The 17,836-nt window shown below is 40.0% G+C and overlaps 1 protein-coding gene across 1 annotated transcript in view; it reads left to right on the top strand.

Annotated features, from left to right (window-relative positions):
- The first annotated feature begins 5,192 nt into the window (after window positions 1–5,192).
- Window positions 5,193–17,836, top strand: part of LOC122082333 (26S proteasome non-ATPase regulatory subunit 13 homolog B) — a 34,304-nt gene continuing 21,660 nt past the window's right edge. The window contains exons 1-3 of the mRNA XM_042649826.1: window positions 5,193–5,564; window positions 7,568–8,014; window positions 16,076–16,156. Coding sequence (XP_042505760.1) covers window positions 5,415–5,564; window positions 7,568–8,014; window positions 16,076–16,156 — 678 coding nt within the window. The 5' untranslated portion in view covers window positions 5,193–5,414. The remainder of the gene's footprint in view (window positions 5,565–7,567; window positions 8,015–16,075; window positions 16,157–17,836) is intronic.

Raw genomic sequence — 17,836 nt, forward strand, 5'->3', positions numbered from 1 at the left:
GGAAATTCTACCAGTAGTAACTTGTAGCATTTTTAGTTTCGGCATTTTTCATAATTCAGCACTTTGTTATTTTTCAAGAGGACTTTGAATTTTTGAATTTGTAGTTCGTCTTCCCTAAACATTTTGAAGGATTTTATAAAAAGTTGGTTCACGGCAAATTGGTCTCACATAACAATACACTATTCAAGAACCAAAGGTCCAAAGGCATTAACATAAGGATCCACCCTCGTTGGGGGCTCAGGCCAAGGCCAAGCAGACTTGACTGAATGACCTAAACTCCACGAGGATCCACCCTCACTTGGGGGCTCAGGCTAATGTTGATCAGACCTGACCAAAGAACCTATCCTTAGCGGGATGCTCGGGTAGAAGCCAAGCCAACTTAATCGAAGGCACAACCTTATACAATTAACCCAACAATGGTGGGCACCCTCCATCTATAAGACCCAAGTTCCAACAGAAGAAACCACCAAAAAGGCCTCATCCAAAGCTAAATTTGGAGGAGTTACATGCGGTCTCAAGCCAAGTATTGGCCTTCGGGCTTCTGTAAAATATTATTGTTTGGCTATCAGGTCGAAATGTTTATCACACTTGTGAAATACACCAGCATTACCTAAGTATTGGCCTTCGGGCTTCGGTTAAATATTACTCTTTGGTTATCAGCACTATTCTTTAGCTATTGGATCAAGCGGTACACAACTTGTGATAGTCTTTGGCTTTCAAGCAGAGACATGGTCGTACAATAAAAAAAAAAAGGAGTGAGAGAAGCTGAAATGCATAATGCAAAAGAGAGTTCATTCATTTAAACAAAAGCCCTATAAGGGCAAGTACAAGAAGAAGGTCGAAGGCGGTAGTTACATAAAAAGGCTCGAAGGCCAAAGGAGAAACATCATGGACAACTGTCCTCACAGAACCTCGGTCGGCAAGATGGTATCGTCATTAGCATTGGCAAGGGCATCTCGATCGGAGCCGCCATGGTCAGGGATAGGAGGGACTTTGCGAGTCTGCTGAACCCCATCCCCGTTGTTGCCTTCCTCGTCGTCAGCCACCTTGGTAACAGCAGGAGCCTCCTCACCTCCCTCGTCTTCCTAGATAATACCACTACCTTTGAAGGAGATTCCTAGGTGGTGCTCAAGTATCCAGTCTCAAACCTCGGTCGCCCCCATGACGTATCCCGGGGTAGCTGCATGGGTCACCTCCTGCCTATAAGCATTTGTGCCCTTGTACTTCTCAACCCCTCTGATCTCGGTCTCTCAAAGCTTGTTTGACACCTGCACCTTCAGCTCCGAAAGCTCATGTTCGTACTCTTAGTGAGCCCCATTGAGCTCGGTCTCCAGGTGCTCCACCTTCTCGAGGAGGATGGTTCACTCATTATTGAGGGCCAATCGCTCATTTTTGGACTCCTTGAGGTTCCTAGCCAAAGCCTCGACACAGATGGTAAGTTGAACGATGTGGTTATTGGCTTACGAAACATGCCCACACTTAGTCATTTTTGAAAAAAAAAAAAAAAAAAAAAAGAGAAAGGAAAAGAAAAAGGATGAACTAGGAAGGACGAAGGATTACCCCCGCCCTAGTCCTGGACCTCGACGACATCCCAAGGAAGCCTGCCCTTCTGCACCAGCACTTGAGCCACTAGCCCGACGACATAGGAATCATCTTCCTTGACAGACCATCTAGGGATGAAGCCGACTTTGGTTCGGCCTCGATTTACCCTAAGACTTTGGCAGCGAGCTTCGGAGGGGACCTCGGGGGGGGGTAGACGCACCACGGCTTAGAGCGGCAAGTGCCTGGATGGCTTATGGAGTATGGTTGTCCGCCATGTTCTTCTTCTTCCTCTCAAAAGGTTTGAGAGTTGGGGCCTTCCTCTTCTCCTTCTTCTTCTCCTTCCGCTTTTGAAGCTGCTCCTCCCTTGCCTTGGCTTGCCTCTCGACCGTCACTACCTTAATCTCAGCCCTAGTAAGTTGCATTGCAACGGAAGCAAGAAAAGTTAGTAGAAAATCGAAGAAGTGAATTAAGAGCAAATTCGGGCAGGCCTAGGACTCACCCCGGCTAAGCCCAAATCTGAATAAGACGACGTCAAACTTGAGATATCGATCTTGAATGGGGGATACCGCATCTTATGCTTGGCCATTTCCACCAACTCCGCATCTCACCCAAAGAGGGTAGGTGCAGAGTTCACAATCCTCAAATCTGGAAGATCCCAGACGGTGCCAAAGGGAACCCCTCAGGCAACTTCACGAAGAAGTATTTGAACTTATAGTCGTGAATCGACATGGGGTAGCCGTTTAGCAATCTTATGTCCTTTTGAGGGCTGAAGTAATACAGCCTGAATCCCCTTTGCTTACATGAAGGAGGAAACAGTTGATAAATAGTGGCAAAGAAAGAGGCCTTCGGTGCTGAGAGAAAGACGATGAAACTAAGGATCTGCCTATACCCGTTCAGTGTGAGTTGGGTTGGGGGGATCCCATAGTGTCGAAACACTGGGGTGAAGAAAGCATGGAGGGGAAGCCGAAGTTCAGCCTTGAATGCCTCTTTGTAAAAGCATAACTCTCTAGGGTTCCAATGCTAGTCCTATCGGTTGGCTTCGCTAGCCGAAGGACGAAGGCGTTTGGGACACCGTAGCAGACCCTCAGCTCCTTAAGCTTGGACTCAGTCATAGTGGACACAATGTCCCTTGCCTCTACTTCCATTGCATCATCATTTTGGGCTCGGGACTCGAAGACCCTCTCTTTGAAGTCCTCCCTATTTGAGTCACCATCAGAACCTCGAGGTGTGGCAACCGAAAAAGCGACCCGAGAAGATGGAGAGTCAAGGGTTGAATCCGAGGACATCCCTCATATAGCTTTGGGAGATCGACCCTACGGTTAGACACCGTTCTCTTGGAGGACGAAGGACCACTATCGAAGGAACTAGACATTAGACAACAAGACACTTACTTCTGAAGTCAAGTAAGACACTGGTAAAAATCGAAAGACGATGAAAGGAAGGAAGACCGAAGGATGATAGCTCAGCTAGAAGAATGAAATGTGAAAAATGAGAAAAGATGCCTTTTATAAGCGAAGGAGCGACAATCCAACTCCCAAGGGGTTAGCGCAGTTGGCTTGGAGGGGACATGGTACTCCACCTCAGGAAGTAAGGTCTCATGATCAAACCTTCGTTGCTACACCTAAATTCTTGGGGCCACTGCATGAGAGTTTTCATCTCGGGCTAACTCGGTCCTGTGTAAGTGGTATCACAGTGACCCCAGGGATTAGTCGGGTCAAAGATCCAGACACCCTGGGTATAAAAAAAAAGCGACAATCTGACTCTCCAAAGACATTAATGACTGTGACACATCATTAAGCGGGACTCCTAGGGCTCACTCAAGTCAGACACATGAGTGAATCTAAAAATAGTGACCTCAATTAGCCTCCCTCGGTTGGGGCCTCAGGCCAAGGCTGAGTAGACCTGGCCGAAGGGTCCTCCCTCAGTTGGGGGCCTAGGCCAAGGCTAAGCACCCTGGGCCAAAGGATTCGGACCAAAGCCGAATGAAGAGGGTCGAAGGGTCAAAAGAAAAAAAAAGGGAGAGAGAAAGAGGTAGGTGCAAGACTAGAATAAAAGCTTTGTTACTCCCTCTGAAAAGATTTCTCAAAGGAAGTAAGGGGGCTTCTGATACACACAAATTAATCGCCCAATAAGATATGGACATGTGACACCCGGTTACAGGGGATATCCAAAACACCGCATCAAACCATGAACTCTGGATACCAAGATGATGAGGAGATTTGAGTCCTCTTCGAGTAGTAGAGCAGTAATAGGATTCTATCCACCTGAAAGGGGATAATACCCAAAAAAGGAATATTCCCCATGAAGGGAGAAAAATGTGTAGGATGGAGTCCTCCCAAAGCACCCCAAGTTCGTTATGAGCAAAAGGAAGTTTCCTAGTAGGACTCTACAGGACCTGATCCTATAAGAAGAAGCCCAGAAGGAAGCATAAGGTAAGTTCACTCACTCGCCATTGCTCTCTGAAACACTGTTGCACGAGTCTCTAACTTGGGCGTTGGAGGACTAATCCTGAAGCCAACTCCGGGCCTCTGCCTTCTGAGCTTTAGTAGGATCGATGCTTAATCTTCTACAGATTCTCGACATAGATTTTATTAAGGACATTAATTAATTGCCCATAATTGATTTTTAATAAGTACACTTAAACTATCCTTGCGCCATATCATTACCAATTTAGGTTTTACAAAATAATAAATAAATAAATAAATAAAATAAAATAATTATCAATTTAACAAATTCTAATTTGTCAAGAGAATGGAAGATAAGTATCTACAAGGTAGATTTTACATATAAGGAAAAATCTATAAGATGCAATAAACAATGGGGATATGTTACACATAAGCACCTGTCATAGGCTAAAGAATCATTGAAGAATCGATAACATCATGGAGAATGGTCTGAATTTTAATTTAGGCAATTTTTTCTATCAGTCCCATATAGTCATTTTATGTTAACACAAACTTCATGAAATGGTTGTTGCTATCTGTTCCAATATTGAATCACTGATTTACCTGAATAACTAAATAACATAGATAGACTTTTCTCTTTGTTTCAAGTCGATGGATCTTACAATTGGAAGACCTCTTATATGGAGAATACACATTTGAGTTAATAGAGCTTAATCCTAATTGTTTTGTTCCGAAGCTAAGACAATCATGGGTCCGGTTCGTTCTATTAAGATATTCACAACAAGAGTTACTAGATTCTCTTTCGGATAGGCCCTGTAAGGAGAATGAAGTCTAGAATGCCTCTAAGTTCTTTTTTTGATTCCCCCAAAAAATTAAACTTTCACAAATCTTTGTCACCTATTAACTTTAGATCCTTAAGTTGTCCCTACTCTCCTCCTCTTTTGTGTGAAAATCGTCTGCAACTGCTACACCGATGCAATAAATATCAGGTGGTTGGGAGCCTCCTGGGATAAGTGCCCAGATACTCTTAATCGTCTGATGCTCATCATACCTCACCGTTCGCTGCAAAGGATGTGGACACCTCTCCTCCTAGAGCCACTTCGATGATAGCCCACTCCCAAACTTGATAAGGATTAATGGATCCGTGCTCCCAACCTGTCATGGGGCTGGAATGGACTAGACTTCGATTGAATTAAAGCGGACGTAGGATTGGACTAGGGTTTTTAAAATACCCAGCCCTTCGCGACCTGATTGCACTTTAGCTCATTGTGCCAGCCGAACATCGGAAAATATATAATTTGGAAATCGATGACACTACATTTCTTTTGTTTTAGCGGAAGAAAAGGAAAAGAGGAAAGCTGAGGGGTTTGGGCACGCTTTCTGCAGCTTCCTTATCGGTCTCTATTTCTCTCTGAGATTTTTGCCTCTCTTGGGGCACTTGGTAGTAATTTTGCGTAGTCAACTGCCATGGCTGCTCTCCAGTATCTCGAATCCCAGCGTAACGCACAGCCGGAGCTCGCCGATTGGTACAATTCATTGGCAGATTTGTATCAGAGGAAGCTATGGCACCAGCTCACTCTCAAGCTCGAGCAGTTCGTTGCCCTAGCTGTATTTCAGGTAAGTTTAGTTTTGTGCTCTTAACTGTTTGAATATGTCTTCTCCGCTTAATTGTTCATAACTTGTGGTTTTATGGGTGAATTCTATCTCTTTTTGTCCTTGTTTCTCACTTCGTTTTCTCTCCTTGATGAGTTAATTTGTTCTTATTTGAGATAGTTTGTGTTTCTGTGATGGAGTTTTGAGTAGTGAGATCCCGAATGGGATATTGAGGAACAATTGGGGGCTAGGTTATGATTATTACTGATTTTTTTTTTGGCCATGGAAAGCTAGGGTTTTTACTCAATTTTGCTGTTGCGTGCTGTTACAAGTATTTCTCTGCCTGTTTATTAAGTATTTATCTTTAGTTGTTCTTGTTGGAGGATTTCGTATCCTGTTTCTTCCGTATCTTCCATTATTTTCCCTCTAGCTTAAATAGCTTAAGTTTTTTAATTTTCTTCTATGCCTATGCGGTTATATCTTATTCTGGATAAAACTGTCATTGTCTCTTGGGTCAAACTGTCCGTTTTAAACGCATATTCTACATTTTACAAGTCTGGTACTTACCTACCTGAATTTATACAAGTAGCTGCGCTGAAAATTTATTAAGTATGACTTTCTTATCATCATCATATAGGGATAGATGTCATAATGCATATTCCATTGTGGCTTATCCAAAAGTCATGATGTACTATGTGTATCTAATAGAAAATCAATTTTTATGGTCTTGTTCGGTGCCTGTGCTGCTGTAGTGCATATCCTGTTGCAGCTCATGCATCAAGTGGCTTTGAAAATAGTTGCTCTGTAGATTTGGTTATTTGGCCACCTTTTCAACGAATCTGATTTGCAGGGATAATTCCTTGAGAGAAGCAATTCTCTCTGTTTCTGATTCTCAGGAGTATCTACTGCTGCATTTGGTGTAATCTAATGTAGAATTGTTTTTCTGGAAACTGAAGGAGCAGGTTACCTTCACCAAAGGAAAGTGGGTGAAAAATAAGGCAAATAAGAAGGAAATTAGGTGGCTAGGTGTAACCCAAGAACTCTTTTTGTTGTAAATCCTACTCATAATTGAAAAAAAAAAAAAAAAAAATAGAAGAAGAAGAAGAAAAGCAACTCAACGAAGGCTTTCCCCTAAGCATGAAAGAGGTTCAAGAATCAATTTCCTTTTAGAAGGGCTAAAATAATTTATTTTGGATTTTGACCCCATATTATTGTAGGGTGAATCATGAAAGATATGAAAGATCTCTCCCCAAGGTGTGCATATGGCTTCCCACTCAGAATTCTATATGCATTTATGAGATCGAGTACGGAATTCTGTTTACTCTCTTGAAACTGAGTATCTGTTTCCCTTCTTTTCCTCTTAGGTTTCAAAAGCCTTTATTTTACATATCCATATGATTGAGTCCTTAGGTTTCTAAAATGGTGTAAAAAGAAGTGCTTCAACTATCCTGTTTTACATACAAAAGAAAATACGGTTGAGTCCAAAGAAAGATCATCTGACTAGTCATTGATCAAGACATCACTTCAAAGTATCTGTCTTCCTTTTTGTGTAGAGGTTCTTCATATTTTCCAATTTATTTGCTGAGAAAAATGAGGAGCAGTGCTCCACATTCAAGCAATCAAGAGGGCCAGGGGTACGAATTGTGAATACCATCAAATGCCTTAACAATCAACAATTGGTCATATTCCACTTTTGTAATTGGAGCATAATAGCTTATATCTTTAAGTCTGGATGGGATCCAGCTAATTCATCTTGGTTTTCATGTACTCATGTGCTAAGTTATTTACTTTATGTACATCTATAAGATATTATTTATAGGCCTGCTTCTATTGGAGAAACTAAATTGTAACATGATGTCCTGCTTTTTATCCTCTCTTCTGCATATGTTTGCTGTTGACTTGTCCTTTCTATGTATTAATTTTCTTCACAAATGTGGATTCTACATTCTATGTACCCAGTTGCCTCTGTGCTTCAATTATATGACAGACTAAAAAGTATTGCTGCTTCCTTTTACTTTTCCTTTCAGGCGGGTGATGCTCTAATACAGTTATATCATAATTTTATCACTGACTTCGAGACAAAGATCAATCTGCTCAAGCTTGCACATTTTTCTGTCATAGTTTCTCGGCAATATGCGGAGAAAGAAGCTGCCATTGGTTATCTTGAAGGTGTGATTGAAAAGCTTCATGCTACTAAGGAGTTGCGTATAGATGAGCCAATTCTTTATGTCAAGATGCAGATAGCTGCGTTTAAGCTTGAGCAAGGAGATCAGAAAGAGTGCAAGAAACTCTTGGAAGATGGGAAGACTACCCTTGATAGCATGACTGATATTGATCCATCAGTCTATGCTAGCTATTACTGGGTTTCTTCACAGTACCACAAGTCTCGTCAAGAATTTGCTGAGTTTTACAAAAGTGCTCTTCTCTATCTGGCATACACATCAGTGGAGTCACTGTCGGAATCGTTCAAACTGGTAAATTTTCCTCTACACAGATTTGATAGACCAAGATTTATAAATATTAGATGGAACTCATGACTTGCCTCCAACCTCTTAAAAGAACATATGTCGGACGTCCTGATAGCTGAGGCTGAAGCTGCCTATTGAGTTTGTTTTGGTGAATTTAGTAGCTTCTACATTCCACAAGTTTGATGCCACTTGTTACATTCAAAGGAAAGAAGTAATTAGGCTAAACAGGTTTTAGAAGAAATATAGGATTTACAGCATGGCGATGAGGAACTCGATCCAGGTTCAATTTTCCCACAGCGTCTGTTAAAGTAAAGTTAAAGAATAATAATCCACGAGCAAATGTTCTAGGACAGGGTATGTAAAAAACATTTCATTTTCTGTGTTGCCACCCATGGACTTCTAGAATAGAAAAGAAATGTTGCCAAATACCGCTTGGTGAAATCTACAAAGCCTTTGTACTCTAATCATTTTTGACATCCTTTAGGTAATTATTTTTCTTGTGTTCCATTTTATAGCTAAAGAAATAGTTATGTCACTAGATCTGACCTGCTCGGCTAAGACAACCTTCTTCAAAAAGGTATGGGGGCTCTATCAAGCGCCTGCCTACTGGTCAGCTTGGACATCATGTTCCAACCACTATGTAACAAAACCCCTCATTTTGGTTTTCAAATTCTGATGAAAGCTGTCGATGGCTTGACAGGGAAGAAGAGAGAACGAGACAATTGAAATTATCCTGTAATTAGAAAGAGTCAAACTAATGCTATGCTTAGAGACTTAGACAATTATGTCTAAACTCATTCCAAGTAACTGAAGTAAAGACCCGAACAAAAGATAAAGTGAAATTGTAATTTAAGGTCTAGTAACTCTTTAATGGGCTCAGTGGCTACAGAAGAGGTGGGAAGACTCTCTTTGTAAATTGGGGCATATCTGATTGTATAATGATGGTCACAGGTTTGAAACTTGGAAGCAGCCTCTCCTGCGAAGCAGGGGATAAGGCTGCGTTCATCTGCCCCTCCCTGACCCTGTAGTAGCGGGAGCCTCGTGCACTGGGTTGCTCTTTTTTATCTGATTGTATAATGTGAGCTGCTTTTGTGGGGTGGATTTGATTTTTTTTTTTTTTTTTTTAATGCTGTACCATATCCCTGGTGATTGTTGTATTTCTCTATTTCTTGTATATTTTGATTGTTTTAATATAATTCAATTTGTACTCATTAAAAAAAAAAATACTAATCTCAAGTCTAATTTATACAAGAACCCCAAAAATATATAAACATAAAAAAAGGTTTTCCTTGATAATCCATGGTAGAAGAATTAACTAAAAGAAAAGCTGGTAGTTAAACCATGGCTTAGTTCAGTTCCTGCATTGGTGTACACTTCAAGCGGGTATGTTTGGTTGACTCCAAAGGTGCCCAGGTGGAACCTTCAGCCAAGTACACAATTGCTGGTTTTCTTGTCTTGGGGTCTTCAATTTACGTGCCAAACAATTATTGAGCCAATATAATAAACAAACAGCCCTAAAGAGAAAAACAGCAGTTAGTACAAAGAGGTCCTCAACAGACCATGCTTGGCCAAATCATAGGCATGAGTTTCAGAAATCAGATGAGAGATTCTCCATGAACCATTTACCATTTTTCACACAAATGAGCAACCCTAAACCGATAACTGATCAGATTGGGGTCTTAGCAATTCTGAATCCGGGTAAAAGAACAAAAATCTCTGCCCTAGACAGACCCCCTAGTACAGCCAGGTTGAAACACCAGATCATGCCATTGAGCTATCTCTAAAATGTCCTTCCAACCACTTTGGGGGATTTCCAAGAGAACAACCAGCGCATTCTCATTTGGTGTAGTTCTGAGGAGGCAGGAATTAACACCTAGTTATCAATGCCACAGGGGAAGTAACAAGTTTTATAGGTTTGACTGATACTAGTACATAACACACTGAATAATCAGATCTACTGCCAAGATTTGAGATCATCTGAATTGAAGTTTCTGATCTTCGGTGGAGTGGATGATCCATCATGGATTGGGATTGGCTACGACCATTCTGAAACCTGATCTGGATCCTATATCCCTGTGGAGGAATCAACACTCTCCTGCCATGTTTGCACACAAGAGAGTGACATCAATCGTCAGTTTACCTGACTGAGGAACCAAAAAGCTACTCTTGGTTATTAATATCATCAATCACCAGTTAGTTCCCAAACAACAGTCTCTAAGAATCCCCAAAAGCGACTCTGCGACAGAGATGAACTGTACATACGGTAGCCTAACCAGGCAATGAAGGTTTCAACCTTCAACTCAATAGCCTGAAGAATGATGTAATTTACCTGACTGAGAAAGGGCTTCCATAATTGTCGTCCTGAAATTTTTAATTCTTTCTTGAGTTTATATTCTGGGTTGTTCAGCATACTGTGAGAACATGGTATGTGATCAGTTGGCAAGGGAGCGTGCCTAAATCGACATGCATCTTGAGTTCGACTCCCCTTACCCTCTTGAGGCCAGACCCCATTTTTGTGTGTGGGGGTGTACAAGTGCATCCGGGGGATTAGTCGGGCCAAAGTTCTGGACACACTCGTTTGAGAAAGAAAATTGAGAACATGGCATGTTTCTCAAAAGGAAAACATTCTCCTCTTCGGAAAGAAGGAATGGATTAAGAGTTGCCATCTAGGTTCAGGTCTAGGTAAAGTAAGGCTATTTACCTAAGGAAACAACCCCATATAATGTGTAAACTCCAAACCGAACTCAGGCTCAGGTTCAGATCTAACCAAAAACTCAGATCTGGAAAATAAGGCTGAATAGAGAGAAAATAGAGAACTCACTTTATCGAGGCTCAGATGAGCCTGCAAACCTGATCGAAGGTGGGCTTTTGTGAGTTCAAACTGACCTCCAAATATGACCAACAGTAGGCTCTTGTGTATTCAGCAATAGGGAAGAGAAAACCCAAAACAGAATTTAGGGTTTCTAGGGATGGAATGGGAGAAAACTTGCTATAGCTTCAGCAGGCCTCCAAAGGCCTCACAATCCTGGTCGAGTGGCTGTTTTAGGGGGTAGAACAAACCCTCAAAAAGGCTTGAGGAACAGTCAGATCTGAGCATTGATCCGAGGTCTCAAAATCCTGATTCCTGAAATCAATTTGGGGTTCTTTGGCTGTTCTTCAATCTTCAATAAAGGCAGGTCTTCAAGGCTTCAATCTGATTGTAATTAGCTCTCAAACACACTCTCACAATGAACAAACAAAGAGAAGAGAAAAGAAATTACAGGAGGGATAGGTGTGGCTGGGGTGGATTGTCTCAGTCTTGGGTCTCATGCCCACAGCCTCCCACAGCTATCTCAGCTGTTGAAACACAAATTCTCTCTCAGAATTTAGGAGCAAGCATGGCTGCAAATTTCATTAATCATCATCTAGTTCTCTGCAATACAAGGTCTTTGTTTATAGTGGAGGCTAGGACTCAATTACATTGAAAGTAACCAAATGTAGGAAACAAATAGAAGATAGAAACCAATTGACTTATGACTCAAAAACTAATTACCAAATAACATAGCTTGCTCTCTAAGAAAAGACTGAAGAAGACATCACTAGAGACTTCTAGAATACTCACCCTAGGACTCAATTTTGTAGTTGACCATGTCAACACTACAAGACAAAAATTATAGCACATAGAAGAAATCGATAGAGAAACAAAGCTGTTCTGGACTCCAATCGAAGGCTTCTGTAGAGGGCTTCTAGAAGACCTAATAATAAGACAAATGTGCTGAGATTTCAGCTGGTTCGATGGCTGAAAGTGTGAACCAGATTTGAACCCAAAATTGGGCCAGCTTGGGCTGACTCGATAGGCCCTTAGGCTGGGCAGCTTGCCGTCCCTTCTTCCTACAATAGTGCAATCCAAACTTGGGATCAGTAGTGTTGTCTACATCACTAGGATCCATGAATATGAGTCCTACATAGCCAAACCAAAAGAATGGGTGAAGGGTCAGATTGCATACCAAGGAAGGTGTTAAGCACTTTGGTCCAGCTGGAGAAACTGGTCTTCCTAGTAAATTAGTATTTTCATTTAGATGATAAATATCCTCAGACTAACAAATGCATTGGTTAAGATAAAATAAAATGAGGAAATTAAATAAGGAGAGATAGAGAATTACCTTGATGTGTGCACTATAAAAGCAAGTTAGCAAGCATAATATAATCTTATGAAAATCAATATAATCTATTGTTATCATCAAAAGAAAATCCTACACGGTAAGCAAGCAATATTTACGAAGGAAACGGCATTCTCTGGAAGAAGGGAAGATGAACCCACTGTAACATGAATGCATGCAAACAAATATGTAAAATCTTCATGACAGAAAACTATCCTATTCTGACATGATTAGAAATTACGAAAAACATGAGAATAGAGATGAAAATTATTTAGAAATTCATGTACAAAAATAACCCTAAAACCCCAGGATTCAAATATACATGAAGAAATGAAAATAAATGCAAAATAAAATCCAATGAGCATTTTTGGTGTGACTGAAGTTAAAGAAGCCCTACGAAAGATGAAAGCAGGTAAAATACCAGGCCCAGATGAGATCCCAATTGAAGTATGGAAGAGCCTAGGAGTGCTGGGAATATCATGGCTAACCAAGCTGTTTAACAAGATTCTGAGTATCAAGAAAATGCCAGATGATTGGAGGAGAAGCATTATGGTTCCTATTTGTAAAAACAAAGGTGATATCCAAAACTGCAATAATTATAGAGGCATAAAACTAGTGTGTCACACCATGAAACTATGGAAAAAGGTTATTGAAGCCCACCTCTAAGAAGAAACTACTGTAACGGAGAACTAATTTAGTTTTATGCCAGGGAGATCCACAACAGAAGCTATTTACCTTCTAAGAAGATTTATGGAAGTATTTAGAGCTCACAAAAGGACCTCCATATGGTCTTTATTGACCTAGAGAAAGTGTATGACAGAGTACCTAGAGATCTTATTTGGCATGTCTTAGGGAAGTTGAGGGGTTCATTAAATTATGTGGATGTAATTAAGGATATGTATGAAGGAGTGGTGATGAGTGTTAAAACAACAGAAGGCCAAAGTAATAAGTAATAAGTTCGCAATTACAATTAGGTTACACTAAGGATCAACTTTGAGCCCTTATCTGTTTGCTCTCATCATGGATGATCTAACCAGGCACATCCAAGATTAGGTCCTATGGTTTATGCTATTTGTTGATGATATTGTTTTGATAGATGAGACAGTGGAATGGATTAATACTAAAGTGGAACTATGGAGATCAAACTTAGAATCAAGAGGTTTTAGGATAAGAAGAACAAAGATAGATGATATGATATGTCCATTTAGTCAGACTATGAGAGGTGATGAAGTGGCAAAACTTGAGGAGCAAGAACTACCACAAAGTGATTGTTAAATATCTGGGGTCAATCATTAGCAAAGAGGGTGATATAGAGAAAGATGTCTCCCACAGAATTAAAGTAGGATGGATGAAGTGGAGAAATGCCTCGGGAGTGCTATGTGATAAATGCATGCCTATTAAACTCAAGGAAAAATTTTACAGGACAATAATACGACCAGCTATGATGTATGGGTCGGAGTGTTGGGAAGTCAAGAAGAGTAATTTGAATAAATTGGGTGTAGCAGAGATGCGAATGTTGAGAGGGATATGCGGAAAGACCAGGAGAGACAGAGTAAGGAATGATTGTATTAGAAAAGAATTAGGGGTTGCACCAATCCATGACAAGCTTCGTGAGAGCCGATTGAGGTGGTATGGCCATGTTCAATGGAGACCCATGGATGTCCCAGTAAGGAGGAGTGACCAGTTTCAACATAGAGCTAGAAGGAGAGGCAGACCTAAATTGACTATTGACGAAGTAGTAAGAAAAGATATGCAGATGGTAGGGATCGATTCTAGTATGACCGTGGATAGAGATAAGTGGAGGACAAGGACCCATGTAGCCGACCCATATGGGGGATGTTCCAAGGATGCTGCTTTGACTACTGCTTTGACTTCTTTTACCTCCTTTTACCTCTTTTTAGAACGTTTATTTTTTTGTTTACTATTATCTTAGACCTTATCGGATCCATGTAGCCGACCACATCAAGTTTGTTGTTAAGCATTTTTTAATTGCAAGACTCATGGTCATGGACTATGTTAAACATGCAATGACAAATCCATCCTATCGATTTGGGGTCAAACCAATGTAAAAACTCACATGCAATATTGCATTTAAATATGTATATTTTTGATTTTTGGAATAATGTACGTAAATCCGGAAACATGCAAAACCTAACAAGAAAAATATAAAATAATGAAAACTAATAGAAAAAAATCTAGTAAATTAAGGAGGGATGATCATGGTATGTACTAACTAAAAACAGGATGATCATGGTATGTACCAACTAAAAACACAAAAAGCGTTTGGGAGAAAGAGATTAAATTCATAAAATCGTCAGCATATCTTCCTTGCTCGGTTTGGGACAACAGCTATATAACTATAAAAGGTATAACTTGCAATAAACTTTATCAAATTGAATGAAACAGAAGAGAGATGAAAGTAGACTCACAGAGAATGAAAACAAAATTCTAATGAGGCTTGGAGGACGATCACAACTCGGGATAGGGTATCGGAAACTTCCTGCAATAAATAAATTCCTGTCTCTGTGCAGATAGGGTTTATTACACTTAAAAAGATCCAAAATCGCTTGAGGAATTGGGGTATTGGTCTTTCTATAGTTTTGGGAACGCTTCCTTGCCCTCTTAGGTGCAATGGAACCTTATCTCACTCAAAATCATTGGATTTCGAGTGAGATATTTGGTGGATATGTGATCAATGTGCCACGACGTGGTATGATACCATTCAGATTCGATTTTTGGTTCGGGTCGGCTTGGCCCAAATGACTTAATTCCCTTTAAAATTTTTAATAATTCATAACTCCAAATTTGATGATTCAAAAGGCCTTTTCAAGTTTACTATTAATACTTTGCCATGGTATTAAGTTCAGAAACCATTTTTGCTAAAGAAATTCATTTTCCAATTTGGTCCCACAAGATCAAAATGGAATCTTTTCCAAAATAATGATCAACTTAAACCATTTTGAAACCACGCTTTGTTCCAAGGATTTTAATAATGAAAATCATCATATTTGAAAAATTAAGTTGATTTTAAAGGTCATTTAACCACATTTTGACCGAAAACACCGCAGGGGTTTGGTCATTTGATCAAGGTGGTTCCAGACGTAGCTGAGTTGCATGAGACATCAGTAAGCCATAGTCAGACTTTCTCCTACTGCCCTCAAGAAACTGTTCATCATTGTTGTGTATCCTCTGGGGTGACAAAATAAGGTGTCTACACATACTCATTATGCTCCCAAGCAACCCCGCTAATTTGTTCACCATCAGTCATTCAGTCATTCTTCTCTTCCTTTTGGTCGAGGTGGCTGGTACTGCTATAGATTATATACGAAAGAAAGTAAAAAAAACTACAAACTACAGCCTAGAAGCTGTGACTACTGACTAGTCCCTAACACCTAATCGACAACCAGCTCTGGTCATTCAGGTTCCTCCTGAATGAGGGTGCCTACACATGATTTACTATATGTCAAATGAAACAATTGAGACGGAAGTCATTGATTCCTCGGAAGAAAAGTTTCCTGCAGGAAGTTAACTGTCAGATAACCAGTTACAATTTATTTTCTTTTCCAATTAACTTAGGATATAAGAAACATATATGCTTGCTTAAAGCTTCAAGATTTTCAGTATAGTGTTTCATTGGTCGGTATCTTCTATACAGTAGGAGTTGGTGCTAAATATTCAAATATGGATCACCACTAAATGTGCTTATAATTTATTGCTGCTAGTCTAGTGCAAGTCAAATTGCATGAGCACAAACAAAATTGTGAGATTTGAAGTTTCTTATGCTAACTTTTTCCTAGGCAGATAATATATCATTTATTTCTGCACCATTCTCTTATATCTTCAGAATTACATGCATTTCTAATCAGATTCCAGTTTGTTGAGACCATGTAAGATTGCTTATTTTTTAAATATTATTGTCATGATTCAGGATTTGGCATTTGATTTGTCCCTGTCAGCATTGCTTGGAGATAATATCTACAACTTTGGGGAGTTACTAGCTCATCCAATTGTAAGGGGACCTCTTCTGAAGATGATTTCCCACCCCACTTTTATGACATTTTTTCCCTTTTTATTTAATTTTAGTTTATTTACTTCTTTTAGCTTAGAATGTAATTATGTGGACTGCAATAATTGCCTTCTATTTCTATAAGGAAAATTTGTTTGTGCCTGTACTGCAGAATTGTATTACTATTTTTGTTATTAACCAGGAAATTTTCTTTCCTGCTTAATTGGACCAATGATATTCTAGGTTCATCTATAGAAAGAAAATGGTGTTTTGCTGGTATATAAATGATATCCAGTCCTACCATGTTACAGAAATAACAAAGGAGGAGAAGGTGCAAAAAACAAATGGAAATGCTAAAGGGACTGCCTTGAAAGTGTTCCCGAAAGGAGGAGAAGGTGCATGTGCACCATGGTCGGGATCCTGTGTAGCATAATAATTGAGCCACTCCTGTGGGTTGGATAGGCTCTGGCACTGGCTCCACCTTTGGTTGGTTACACTTCTCTTGAAGGATTGGAAATCTATTTCCATCACCACGACCACAATCACAACCATCGTCATTATCTCGTCATCATCTCCTCCATCAGACAAAGATGGTGTGAGTGTGGCCACTCGACATCCTCGTCAAGGATTAAAGTATCAGTATCGGTTGTTGTGTCGGTCAGCTAAATTTAAGATATGTATTGGATGATATCGTATCGTATTGGAGTTACACTAAGATATGCTAAAGATCAAGGATTAAAGTATCGTATCTGTCGCTGTATCGATCGGCTAAATTTAAGATATGTATCGGAGGATATCGTATCGGAGGATATTGTATCGTATCAGAGATACTTTAAACCATGATCCTCATCATCCCCACCAAGCTAAGACTTAGAAGGTCGGGGTGTCTATGTGTGAACTATACTCTTTGGAGAAGCCATTAACTCACATTGATACCATTTGAGGAGGACTGGGTTGATCCATCACGGAATCACCTCAATCCCTCAACCACCCATACATGGGATCCTCCTCATTTGACTCCACTTGGAAGATGTTGCGGAATTCAATTGAGTCTTGTCATTGTCCATGCCTATACATACGTCCTGCACCTTTAATCTCGTGTTGTAGTGCACATACACTAATAGCTCTAGACATGCATGATCCAATTGGTTTTGCCTTTTGGAGTGGATGAGTGAAAACATACTCTAGTTGTGCTCGCATCTAGAGGCAGAACTTGTCTAGCAGAACACTTTAATTGCTACATTCCTCTAAGGTGCATCTCTCCTATAACCATTCACTTGCATTAGAATTTGTAAGTAATTGTACTTGGATACATATTTTATAAATTAACGAAAGAAACTAAGTTGATGGGCCTACCAAGAGTGGTATTTTCCTGACTTGACTTTCAGGCTTCACGGTCAGAAGTCCCGTGCATCCCTGAAGGTCTTCATTTATCCATTTCAAATATTGATTATTCAACATCAGTTTGCTAATGGGATTAGTTACATTGATTTTAAACATGTAAGAAACTATAAATTCAGCTCACTATTGTAGGCTGACTATACATTTGGGTTGGACTCCAGCTTGGATACCGCATACTGCATTTTATATATCAAATCTTGGTTCATCCCAAATTTGTGCTTGTATTGATACTTCGGATTGAGATAGCATGTTGGAAATAACATGAAGCACTTGTCAATGCCT

Source organism: Macadamia integrifolia, chromosome 6 (assembly GCF_013358625.1).
Source record: "Macadamia integrifolia cultivar HAES 741 chromosome 6, SCU_Mint_v3, whole genome shotgun sequence".
Lineage (NCBI taxonomy): Eukaryota > Viridiplantae > Streptophyta > Magnoliopsida > Proteales > Proteaceae > Macadamia > Macadamia integrifolia.